Genomic DNA, 13,522 nt, shown 5'->3' on the forward strand with positions numbered 1-13,522 from the left:
TAACAACGGTGGGCTATAAAAAATAAAGTAATATGTAGGCCCTAATTACGATGTCGGTCAGAGTTGGCTCTGATAGACTTCGCTGCAGATTTTAATCCGACTGACCTCAGGTCGGCATATTAGACTGCACATGGTGCAGTCACAAACGTGCATTTTTCAATTGGAGCTTGTACGGCGGGCCGAAATTGCTTACATCCAAGCGCCCATTAAAAGATGGAAGTTTTTAAACATCCCTGCACGTGTGGCAGGCACCCTGGTGCAGGGATGTTAAGGGGAACCTCTGGTGCCCCCAAAGCCACATCCAGAGGGCTAGGGGGTAAGGGGTCCATACTAGGGTCCCCCAAAGTTGTCATAATCTCGACTGGGGATATGCTGACCTTAAGGGATTATGAGGAGTTTCCGACCAGCCCATCATATTGCTTTGTTCTGTCCCTCTGACTGCTGCCTCCGACCGCACGCATCCTAATGCATCAGTAGGACTGCAGTAGTAAATGCATCTGAACTACATTGTGTTGAGGCCCTTAATGGCATCCGAAACAAATTGTGAGAGGTGTTTGCCAAAGACTGGTCTTAGGCTTGGCTTTAAACATTAAGGGCCTGATGTAGGTCGCCCAATACCGGTCGGTAACGGCCGAAATTACCGAATTTAGATGCAGATGTAGTGGCGTTTTTTAAGGATTCAGTATTTTACCGAATCGGTAATTTAAGGATTTGGTAAAATACTGAATTCTTAACATACCAATTCAGTAAAATACCAAATCCAGGATGTAGGAAGCACTCAAGTTAGTGCATTCCTCAATTAAGGATTCGTTATTTACCACCAACTAGAAGTTGGTGGTAAATAATGAAAACCCTTGAAAAAGCATTTTTTTTTTGCTATTCCAACAGTGCCATGTTGCAGACATACATGCCCTTAGGGGATGTATGTCTGCAACATGGGCACCCATACACAATTGAGGGGTGCAACAGGGTGTCAAAGTGACACCCTGCCACCCTTCAATGTTTCCCTCAGTTACCGAATCGGTATTTACCGATTCGGTAATTGACATTCATTCCTATGGGCCACCCAGCCCATAGGAATGAATGGCAATTACCGAATCGGTAAATACTGATTCTGTAATTACCGAAACTTACTGATTCAGTAATTTTTTCGGAAAAATTACCTACATCCCATTTGCCTATTCTTCAATACCGAATCGGTTTGATTCGGTATTTAAGAATCAGTAATCTGGGATTACCTACATCTGGCCCTAATTTTATTTCTAAATGAATGTAATTGTGAGGATGATATGCCAATTTAAGCATATAAAAGGTCAGGTTCGTGTCTAGCTTGCATGGCTAACAAATCCCATTATTGAACAACGTGAAATGCAGAGCAGTCTGGGAATGTTTCTTCAGCAGTTTTGTAAATATGGGGACTCTTGCTTAAGAGTCAGTATATAAGCATGGTCAGGGAAATTAATATATGTTAATATGGTAGGTTTCTCTGTATATAGTGTAGCTTTTGCAGTTTGCCTCCTAAATTATTTACATGCATATTTTACTACTGAATTACTGTGATTGATCTAAAGTACGTAAAAATGTTTACCAATACTGGTTGCTTATGAATGGAGGGATAGAAATTATATTTATTACAATAGGATATTATATTTTTCTTAAATAGGATAGCACTGTGATGTATGCTGGAGGCCATCATGTGATTTATTTGAATGCATGAAAGCATGGCTTCTTTGTCAATATTTAAACTAGCAACCATGTGAACTTCACGTAATTGACCCTGTTTGGAAGGAGGTGAAACTGTACTGGATTACCTCCTGTTGTTGTTGCCTGCCTGAGGATTTTCCGCCCGAGGACTTTGTGCAACTGCTCGCCGGACCCGCTTCGCGGGTCCCGCATCGCGATCCCTGGTCACTGCCTGCCTGCTTTGTGGACTGGTGTTGAGGCACTGTGGTGAGGAAAGGCGAGGGGGAAATCGGCAGCAGGGCTGCGAGCGAGATTACAGGGACTCCGTCTCCCAGGAGTCCCTGTATGACCAATTGACTCCACCTGGTCCGCTCTCCGTGCCTGCCCCGCCCCCGGCCAAGGAAGGTTCAAAAAGCACTGCCTCTCGTGCAACAGTGGGAGACTTCACGTAATTGACCCTGTTTGGAAGGAGGAGAAACTGTACTGGATTACCTCCTGTTCTTGTTGCCTGCCTGAGGATTTTTCGCCCGAGAACTTTGTGCAACTGCTCGCCGGACCCGCTTCGCGGGTCCCGCGTCGCGGTTCCCGTGTCGCACTCCCTGGTCACTGCCTGCCTGCTTTGTGGACTGGTGTTGAGGCACTATGGTGAGGAAAGGCGAGGGGGAAATCGGCAGCAGGGCTGTGAGCGAGATTACAGGGACTCCGTCTCCCAGGAGTCCCTGTATGACCAATTGACTCCACCTGGTCCGCTCTCCCTGCCTGCTCCGCCCCCGACCACTCTTTATAGCACTGAAAGACTACAGCTGCGCGGAAGCGCGTGGGAGAAGCCCGGAACAAGGGCGGGCCGTCTGTGGCCGTCAGGGGCTGCAGGAGGCTGGGCTGGGCCAAGTCTCTGACATCCAGCATCAACCATCGGACTAGACTGCGTAAGGTGTAGTGAATGTTATTTTGTGGAGCTCTGTAGATGGACTGTAGTTCAAGTTTCTTTCTGTCTTTTGAGTGGTCCAGTTGTGGTTTACAGCGTTCCTATTCATTCCCCGTGGTGTAAGACCACTGAGCATGTCTTCACCTCCAACTATTTCCCCATTGAATCCCCTCCCGTCCACGGTGGGGGTTGCAATCTTGGGTCCCTTAGATAAGTACTTCTCTAGGGCCACTCGTGACATTGACAGAGAGACTGCTCTAGCCGAGAGACGCGCTGAGCGCAGGCAATCTATCGAACTCCTTAAACTTCCCCTAGAGAAGTGGGCACCCCTGGGTTCTCTGACATCGGTCCCTTCATCTCCACCCGTAACCGTGCCAGACTCGGTTGTTGGTTCACCCCTGGAAAAGCCCCAGGATTCATCACTGTCGCCCAATTTGGTCAGGATGGAAGGTATGTTAGGTTCAGACTCCCAGACCGGAAACGAGCCATCGGTCGTAGTCTCTACCAATATACCACCCCCCATATTTACTCAAAATATTACTTCTACTGACGAGGAAATTCCTGCCTTACCAGGCGTGTTACCCCACGCAGCACCCAAAAACCCCCTTACTAAAAGGAAAAGAATCACTAGTCCCCAAAAAGGTTGTCACCCTAAACACCCCAAGAAAATTAGGAAACTTGGATTAGGAGTGGGAGCTTCCCATAAGTCTAAAGGGGCTGGTTTAGGTGGGGCTCAAGCTGTCAAGGGTGGGGTGTCCTCTGGTGATTCACCATGTAATCCAAGTGACACTCTGGCGATGGCTCCTGCCGAGATTATATCCTCAGATTCACCCTTACTCACGCAGATAGAGAAATTGATGAAATCCCTACTGACCCCTATCTTAGAAAGAGTTAAAAGGTTAGCAGAGCGTTTGGACAGTTTTGAACAAGCAACCTTAGACAACATTTTCTCAACTAAACACATTTTAGGACTGGGACCAGTGATAAAGGGGGGGTGTTAGACCTGGCACCTTGGCGTGAGCTTCCCTTCCACTTTTTGCTGGTGTGCCTCCGATGTTTTGCTGGTTTTCCGATACTCAGGGCGCTGCACCATGGCTGACCCGTGCCGCAGTGCAAGTGCTCCCTACTGTAAATTGTACCTGTGATTGATGTCCATGATTGGTGCATTGGATTTACTGTTAGTCCCTAGTAAAGCGCACTAGGAGTGCCAGGGCTTGTGAATGCCAATACTGCTAGTGGGCCTGCAGCGCTGGTTGCGCCACCCACAGAAGCAGCCTTAAGATGTGTCTAGGGTCTGCCATTGCAGAACCTGCGTGCAGTCTCGTACTGTCATGCCGGCTGGGCAAGTGCACCCACTTGCTCGCCCCTGAACCTTCCCTTGACTTCATATTAGTCACCCCTATGGTAGGCCTGAGGGCAGGGTGCATTGTAAGTGTAAGGTAGGACAAGCCCTGATGTGTGTGGCATGTCCTAGTAGTGAATTACAACTAAACTCGTATTTCACTATTGAAGGCTACCTGCTTCCTTTAGGCCAGAACGGGCTGCTGGAATTATTACACCCTATAATCCTAGCAGGCTCAGGGAGCATGGTAGAGAGTCGGGTTTAGTATGCCTGAACTCAGAATAATAAAATATTTCTTTTAGTAAAGTTTATTTTAATATCCTGTGTTTGCAAATGCTACTTTTAGAAAGTTAGCATTTGCTTGCCTAACCATTTCAGCCCGCCTCTGCTGGTATGTGTCGGACTGTCTGGGATGTGTGAGTGACAGGGCTGGGGGATGACAGGTGGTGAATGCGTGGATTGCACCTTAGTGGGAGGTAGGAGTGGCTCTTGACTCTGGATCTTGCTGTGCTCTGCCACCACAATGCTGGCTCCACCCTCCTGGGGAGCGACTGATGACTCAGCCGACACCTGGCCCAGGAAGGGCGGAGCCCCCATCAACAAGGTGCTCTGGCTGCCCCTGTCCTCACAATGCTGGCTCCACCTCCTGTGGGGCGTCTGATGCGCCTGCCCCTCACACTGAAAGCAGAAGCCGGATTACACCCACCAGAGTACTCAAGGACTGAAAGTGGCTATGCAAAGGCCCCCCTGGCCTGCAAGAACAAAAGAAATGCTGTATAAAAGACGGAGCCTTGCTCCTTGTAAATTAGATCCTGTTTGGGCTACAGAAGGAACTCTACCCGATGAGAAGGACCGGGAAGGACAAGGAAGAGTGCTGTCTCTAGCCTGTGTCTGGTGCCTTGCTGCAGAAGGAGAGGAAAAGAAAAGACCACAAGAAGACTTTTGCTTTATGAAACTTTGTGCCAAACTCTGCTGAAAGATCTCCAAGGGCTTGCTGCTGAACTTGCCCCCTGACCAGCGCCCCAGGACCAGTGGGCGCTACATCCTGAAGAACGCGACTGCGTGTGCTGCTTATCGCTGCAGTACTGACAGATGGGTTTGGGAGCGCTGGGCAAGCCTGCCACGCTCCCCGTAATCCAAGGCATTGACATCCCCCCGAGCACCGTGACCGGGGCCCAAAGCAACAGCGAGAGCAACATGAGGTCCAGCCGCCGCTGGCCCGAACACCGTGACCGCACCTGCATCGGGAGCCCGAGAGCAAAGCGAAGGAGGACCCGTCCGGTCCAAGCTCCCGAATTGACTGCGCTTCTAGCCGTCAATCCACCTGCGAAGACGGACAGCCGCCCTGTGATAACCCCCCTCTGGCCGGTAACCTGCCCGACAGCTCAGCTGTGAGCGCACAGCTGCAATCGGCACTTTGGCTGGGTACGTCCTGCACTTGGGGACCGTACTGCCACTTGCCGCCACCACACAGCCACCGCCTCCAGGGTCGGAACGAACGACGAAGGAAGGACCCTGCCGCCACTGAACACCGCCGCCCCGGATGACCCGTGACCTGCCCGGCTGAGAGCCGCAGTGAACAGCGACCCCGGAAAAGCAACGCGACGTGGGACAGCTCCCCCTGGAAGCCGCCCGCTCCACAAGAATTTGAAAGGTACTGTGTTGTGTCCTGACGGTGCGAGCGCCCTGCAACTCGAGCTCGCACCGCGCTATCTGCTCCCAACACGAGCCGCCTCTGGAACCGAGGCTCGCACAGCTCCGGGTCCTCGAGGCCCGATCTCCCCTCGGAAGCGAGCTGAGACAGCGGAAAGCGCATTGAGGCGCTACGAGACACTGAACCTTGTCCAACCTGGGCAGAAGGCCCAAAAGAGTGCTTATTGCTAGAAAGAACTGTGGCAACCTGAACTTGAGTAAACTGGAACCGCTATTGAAAGTTTGATAACTGTATTTACAAGCCTGCTTGAAATTTATATAAAGATATATATTTTTACAAATACAGTTTGGTGTCATTGTGTGGTGGGTTGGTTGTGATGGTGTGATATTGCAAATGTTTAACCCTATGTGCCCCAAAGATTAGCCTACGACTGCTTAAGCCACACTACCTAGAGGGTAAGCAGAGGTTGTCTGGAAGGTAACCCTCAGCCCTGACGAGGAAGAGAGAGTCCCTGCTTGTCGCTAGTGCTACACTGCGCCAACTAGAGCCTCCCCCTTCCTACAGGGGGGACCAAGTGGTTAGGATGACCTCGACCATCCCACAAGATTCTTCTAACATAAGTGGGATGGTAAGTGGGGTACCCGCTTCAGAGTCCCTACCTCCTCCTGTTGTTACTGCTAAAGGGGGGTCTTGCCCTCCAGGTCAAATCTATAAGACCAACCCCCACCTTTCAGACCATTCAAGGGCAAACACATCCCAACCCAAGAAGCACTTAGCTATTGAGGCCACGGGCACTATTGATAGATCCAAGCCAAGGAACCCTGGAACCACTAATTGCCACGACTCAGCTCAAACTACACTGACTTGCCCCGTTCCTCCCCCCATCAACCAACCCGACACAATTCCTCCCAAAGTGCCCCGTAGAATACCGCCTATGGATCTGCCCCCAGACTGCCATCCCTTTGTCGCCATCCTTACCAACGTACCACCATTGTTGGTTGGGCAGCAAGAATCCTTCCAGATGCTAAAAAAACAAAACCATGCACTGGTTAAGGATCAATAGACCACTGCCCAGGGAAGTTGATGGGCTGATTCTTGTTGTCAGAAGGGTAGGCTGGTAGGTAGTAGTCATAAACGCTATGAGGGGGACTGTGTGGTAGTTAACTTCAAGGATCCCAGGGTAGCTCAGCTAATTTCTAGTCAGAATCTAGGCACTAGCAGTGCTGGTATTGGAGTAGTCGATCTGACCTTTTTCTACCCAAGACCAGTTGGCATTCATTTTGGTATTGCCCCAGAAGCAAGACGTTATCACAATCTTGCCATTCCTGGATTTGACCCCTTCACTGTGCCTTATCAGCAAACCCCATGGCCGGGGACCTATGGAAGAACCGCAGGCTATTGAAACGATACCCTTTCTGGGACAGTTCTCTTACCCCCGGGTAAGAGTCCGCGGTTGGATCCCTGCTCATCAGTGATTACCATCAACAGTGGGATATCCATCTCCACTGAGAGTGGTCCCCAGCCACAGGGTGATAGTCTTGATAGTGGGCCTAAGGGGGGAAGCAGAGCCTCTTGCTCACTCCCCTAGGGGGTGCTGGATACCAATCCTGTCCTCCACGCCGAACCAATTACGGCCGATCCTGTCATAAAGATTCTTAGCTGGAATGTGGCTGGGATTGCAAGGAAGTTGGCTGTTCTGGACTGGAACACCTTAGTGGAGGGTTTCTCCATCTGCATCTTCCAAGAAACCTGGAGTACGGAGCCATGCCACAAGGTAGGATACTCATCCTTCTTCCTACCAGCAGTCCCTTCCCCTTCTGGGAAAGGTCGCCCCTCTGGAGGTCTTCTTATATGGGTCGCTATCTCACTTGGCTGTCAGGTTACCAAGCGCGTGACCGACTCACTTTTGAGTATCTCGCTCACAGGACCCAAGAGAGGGCCAGCCCTCGACATTTTCAATATCTATGTTAGGGTCACTAAGGGAGGTTTACTGTCACCCATTGTCTCTGAGTTAGAATCCAGGTTAAGAAGGGGCCCCGATAGTTCCCACGTTCTAGTAGCAGGTGACTTTAACTGTACGTTTGAGCCTCTTGGGTTGGAGGATTCTTTGGAGACTGTTGAGAACGATAACAGGAGAGGTATATCAGCTTTGACCTTACCTCCTATCAGAAGGTGGTCCCAAGTGGCAGTCCAAATCTACTCCCTAACCTTGGAATTTGATCTCAGGGCAGCGAATGGTAGGACGTCTCTGGATCCCTCTGGAGCGCATACCTACAATAGGGTGGATCATACATCTAGAATAGACTACATCCTTCTTGATGTTAACTCCTGGGTCCATTTGCTGGACATGGACGTACTCCCTTCAGTGAAGAGCGACCATAATCTGCTCTCCCTTGCTCTTCGCCCTTTTTGGACGGAGTATTCGGGAGTACATGCGTCCTCCTTTGCGGTTGCTCACCAGGAGCTTTATCCCTCCAATTGTGGTAGGTGTTTAAAATGGAGTAATATTATCATGGACAAAGAGAAAGTCCTATCCATTTCAACACTTCTGACCTCTGCCCAGTCCAGGTTAGCAGAATCCTCGTTACATCCAGAGGAAGTATCATCACTCTTTTGTGCTACCACTAGGGCTCTGAGTGAACTCTTTCATCTTCCCAATATGGCTTCTCGTGTCGGGAAGCCCAAACCTAGGCAGAATCCTTATGGTTGGTATACAAAAAAATGTAGGGAGATGAAAAGTTCCCTGATTTGTGCTGTGAAGAGCAAGTCCCTAGCCGACATACGATTGGCAAGGAAAAACTACTCACTGACTGTGATCGCAGCAAAGAGGGAATGGGAGGACAGCTTCTGGGAGGATCTGAGGAAAGCAAGTTTGGATAGGGATGCTAGAGGTTTCTGGACCCTTATAAGATCTAGGGACAGGCCAGACAGTATTTTGATGACGTGCAACATCCCCCCCACAGAGCTGGTTCAACCACTTCTCATCCCTCTATGTTGCAAGCGACCCTCCTACCAATAACGCTCCCCTTACAGGAATTTCCATAACAGAATTAGAGATTGTTCCTTTTACTGCTAGAGAGGTGATGGACGTAATTAAAACCCTGGTACCGTTGAAAGCAGCAGGGCCCGATGGGTTACCTGGAGACATAATACGGGCAGGCCCCAAGGAGTGGGGGAATCTCGTATCCTCATTGCTGAATGCCATCAATGAGGGCGCGCCCATTCCTGAATCCTGGAAGGGGCCAGAGGTTGTCCCGATATTCAAGAAGGGGTGTCGGGACAACCATGCCAATTACAGGCCTATAAGTCTAATCGACTCTACCCAAAAACTGGCAGGGAAGGTGATCCTGCGAAGGATGCTCGAATGGATGGACGACAATAACATTTTGTCGGACCTCCAAGCTGGGTTCCGTTTTGGTACCGGGACCATCGAGCAGGCCTTCGGATTAACTCTCATCCACTGGAAGGTGGTGGTGCTGGGAGGGGGCAGTCTATATTTGGCTTTTATAGACATAAAAACTGCCTTCGACCTGGTTCCCAGGGAGAAATTATTAAAGGTCCTGTTGGACTTAGGGTTGCCCTCTTACATTCTCTCCCTACTGTTAAAACTTCACGATGACAACTTTGCACAGGTGCGCTGGGGCACGAAGGGTGAAAAAACAGAAAGAATTCCTGTGGGAAGGGGAGTCCGACAAGGATGTGTCTTAGCGCCCACTCTGTTTTCACTTTATGTAAACGGAGTGGTCGAACATCTGCTGGGCACTCCTTCGGATGCTCCCTCCTCGGCGGGCAAACGGATCCCTACACTGCTTTTTGCAGATGACACTCTCCTCATTTCGAAGTCCCCCATGGGTCTGCAGAGCCTTTTAAATAGTTTCCAGGAGTTTTGTCTATTGCGAGGCTTAGTAATCAACACAGACAAAACCAAGTTTCTGGTCATGAACCCCCCTAGGAAACTTGGCAGACTTCCGACATTGAACTCCGAGCCATTAGAGAGAGTTTCCGAATGTGATTATCTGGGTATCCGCTTGATCGACTCCCTTTCCAGGAATTCACACATCTATAAAATGCTACTGGGCCACAAAAGGGTAGGAGGAGCACTACTCAAGAAACAACGCTCCTCATCCTGTAAACCCCTTGCCCCAGTAGTGGACATATACAAAGCGAGAGGGGTCAGTGCCGCCCTATATGGGGCGGAGTTGTGGGGCACCTGCAACCTGGACCCAATAGTCAAATCGGAACACAAGTTCTTGAAAGACCTGATGGCTTTGCCACGAAGCACACCAACTGTGCCAGTGCTATTGGATTTAGGTTGTAGACCCATCGGGAATCAAGCGCAACATCGCCCACTGCTTCTTTGGACAAGGTTGTGGCGGGTGCCCGAATAGGTCTCCTATGCGGAGGCTCTGTCTGAGGTTATGGACATGGCAGGGTGGTCTAGGATCAAATGGTTGGGGGATGTCAAAAGACTACTAATGGAGATAGGGTTACCTGATGCTTGGTCTACGAAATCTGCCCCACCTAAGGCTACTATTAAAAAGTTGTATTGGAACTGGGTCTCTGCGAAATTACATCTAGACTCATGCCATTGCAACGCAACAGTAGCTTTTGTGAGAATCAAGGATGTGGTGGCATATGAACCCTATCTAGACATTATCACCATCCCGTTTGACCGCACCCTGTATTTCAAGTTTCGTGCGGGGACTTTACCTGTAGGGGAGGTAGTCGCCCGCTGGAAGCGGCCTCACCAACTATCACCTTTTTGTGCATCCTGTCCCACTCGTGTAGAGTCAGTAGCCCACATCTTTTTTGAATGCCCGGACTACCGTGCCCCGCGGATCTGTTGGCTTAAACCACTTTATAGTCTGTTGGGCATTCGCCAGTGTACAGTGCAATGCGTATTTTAATGACTGACACATCCCCTGCGATCGTATGTGCTGTGTCAAAATTTTTAAAATGGGCTTGGTTGATTCGCATTAGAAGGCTTTCTGTGTCAATTTAATCTTTGTTTTAACTCTTCTAATTAATTCTCGTACCTGCCATTATCAATTGTGTGTATATATATTGTATACAACATTTTTATAAATTGTATTTTTGTACTGCTTTTATGGTATTTGTATACCGAAATAAAGCCTATCAATCAATCAATTAATGTGATCTGTTAATAGAAAATATTTTGTCAATAGTACGTCTTTGATTAGTGGCTCATTCTTAAAAAATAAGTTCTTACGGTAAAAAACTTTCACGGGCTTTCATGAACGTTAAAGCAGGTATCTACCTCAAACAATTATCTGAAAATTTCTATAGAGATCTATGCTTGTTAAGTTGGTTTCTTGCACATAATTCAAAGGGAGGAGTGTATCCTGGTTCAGTATGTTGGTAACTGTGGACAAATTATTAGAACGACCATTGTAAGGTCCTTAAATATGTGATTCTCGCTAGATACTTTCATAATCAATGAATGCACATCCACACTACATAACATTTTTTATACACAGATTTTTTAAGGCTGTACAAAGCCATATCACTTTTCCGCTGTTCATTATTTTCTGCTCCTCCTTGTTTTTTCAATTCCTGGGTCTATCAGACAGCTCTTGATCTGTCTGTCCACTCGTTGAATTGCCCATCCACCTTCCATATATTTGCACAACCCACACTTCAGTCCTCCCTGAAAGCAGCCATCATTTCATTCATCCATTAATACATCTACCCAAAAGCCCACACATCTATCAATCCAACTTTTCACCCATTTTTAACTTTGTCCATTTGTTTTTCCATCCATCAGTCAGCCCCCCCACCAGTCTGCCGAGCAGTTCTGCCATCTGTGAGTTTCTTCTTGTATTCTTATGTCCATCAGCCCTACCCAGTAGCGGTCGGTGGTGGGAGTAGCTGCCGGGCGGTGATGTGGAGAGGGGGAGGGGCAGGGTGTGGGGTATTAATCTATGGATTACAGAGGATTACCGGTAAGTAAACATATAAATAAATTAAACAAATTTCGTTGCGTGCACTGCATCGCATTTGGGGATGCATTGTGCACAACGAAATTCGTTTTATTTACTGGTCCTACCAACCTTCTATATGACTTTTAGTTTGGGATTAATCATTGAAATCAAGAGGGCTTTATGAATGAAAGGAGATGCAAGGAACATATTTTTGGGACATTTTCTGAAGAATAAAACGTATTTCTTATACTCCAGTCCGGACTATATATGGCTATTGACGTCATATCAAGCGAAGGCAATTTGGGGTTCACTCACTCAGCCAATCAAACATTCATGAGAAAGAAGTGAGCTCATTCGTCATGAAGTTCACTAAATACACTGGTAAAGTTGATGTAAAACTGACATTTTGTTGCATAAGTGCACAGGTATAATCGATGTAAACTGGAAACATTCATGTAAAATTCCACCAGTACTGTTGCAATCTATGTAAATCGGAATAGTTGATGAAAAAGTGCACCAGGAGAGGTTTAATCGAGTTAAACTAAAAATGTTGGGCTACAATTGCACCTGCATGCACGTATTCTATGTAGAAGATCTGCCTCTGTGGTTAGTTGTGTATCTGTCAATCAACTGAGCTTTTTTTTATTCAAAAGGAAATTAAATGCATGATTAATCGGTCATATGTCATTTCAAAAGCAGACAACTGCAAAGGAGAAGAGGGTTCTTTTTCATACCTGTATTGTAGTTCTTTGTGCAGTAACGTAAGTCCTTTTCTTCCTTCAAAAGAAACTGTGGCAATGTGAGGCCATCTGCTATCTGTACAGGACCCTGCTCTTGCCATTCAAAAATGAGATCATTCATTGTATATCCAACTGCAAAAGAGGAAGCCCTTTTAAAATGTCTTCCAATAAATATAGCGCTTTCTAATAAATCATTGACACAATAGTGCATTGTACAAGTGTATGAGTGAATGCAAGATGATATTCAGTGTATTTGTCCACAAGCAAAAGAGCATCAGTCAATCTCCAATAAATATAGACAGTTAGAAACAAATTCCTGCAACAAAATAATGCTAAACATAGATACAGAGATATAGTAAAGAGATACGGGTTAGTTATCTGCATATTTTGCCATCGTGGCCACTCCCATGGTGGACTCCGAAGTGTAAGGATTTCCGCAACTTGTGGAGCTGTGAGGATAACAGATGGATGTTATCAAAGGCTGGCTGGTAGAGGCATGAGAAGGTTAATGTGTTGAGGGAATAATATTTGATAAGCAACGACATCCAAAACTCCCTCTTTACTAGCTAATGACACATAACTTTTGATAATCTACTTTATACTTCTTAAATCTGGTAATCACTGTAAAATGTGTGCCTAAATAGGGAAATGATTTGACCCCCCACATGTATACATGTGGGGGGAGGAAGGGCCTTTTAAATGAGCACTTGTGATGGTTTGCTGCAATTATTGATGGCTGATGGGTGTTACACCAGTTTTAAAGTCCTATGGTGTAGGGGAAGGTCTATAATGATGCAGAGACAACTACTAAGGGATAAAGGTGGAAGAAGAACATTCCGCTCACTGCGGGAAAAATGTTCTTCATTACACAAAGAGAAACAGAAATGTGAGCATTGGAATGCTGGAGTAGATCAATACCAGATGTTATTGGCCCTCAGCCACTCATTTCAGAAATGCTCATAGCCAACCTAAGCGGATTATATCTTAATGTAAGGCTCACCCCAACTCTCGAGTGGGGTGGAGTCAGCTATTCAGTCAAAAAGCCAGGTCTTGAGGTCCTTCCTGGACTGAGACAGAGATTGCCTGAGATGCATAGGAAGGGAGTTCCAGGTCCTTGCAGCGAGGTAGCAGAAGGATCTTCCTCCAGCGGTGGCACTGTGGGTCCATTGAATCGTGACCAGAGCCTGATGAGCGAGCGGAAATGTCTGGTGAGGGTGTGGAAGGAGAAGTGGTGGT

The 13,522-nt window shown here is 47.7% G+C and overlaps 1 protein-coding gene across 1 annotated transcript in view; it reads right to left on the reverse strand.

The window, feature by feature from the left end:
* The window catches only part of GLRA3 (glycine receptor alpha 3), a 670,994-nt gene that overhangs the window by 111,837 nt on the left and 545,635 nt on the right, over positions 1-13,522 (reverse strand). The window contains exon 6 of the mRNA XM_086963322.1: positions 12,281-12,418. Within this exon, the coding sequence (XP_086819448.1) occupies positions 12,281-12,418 (138 nt within the window). The remainder of the gene's footprint in view (positions 1-12,280; positions 12,419-13,522) is intronic.

The sequence above is a fragment of the Lissotriton vulgaris genome, chromosome 3_1, assembly GCF_964263255.1.
Source record: "Lissotriton vulgaris chromosome 3_1, aLisVul1.2, whole genome shotgun sequence".
NCBI lineage: Eukaryota > Metazoa > Chordata > Amphibia > Caudata > Salamandridae > Lissotriton > Lissotriton vulgaris.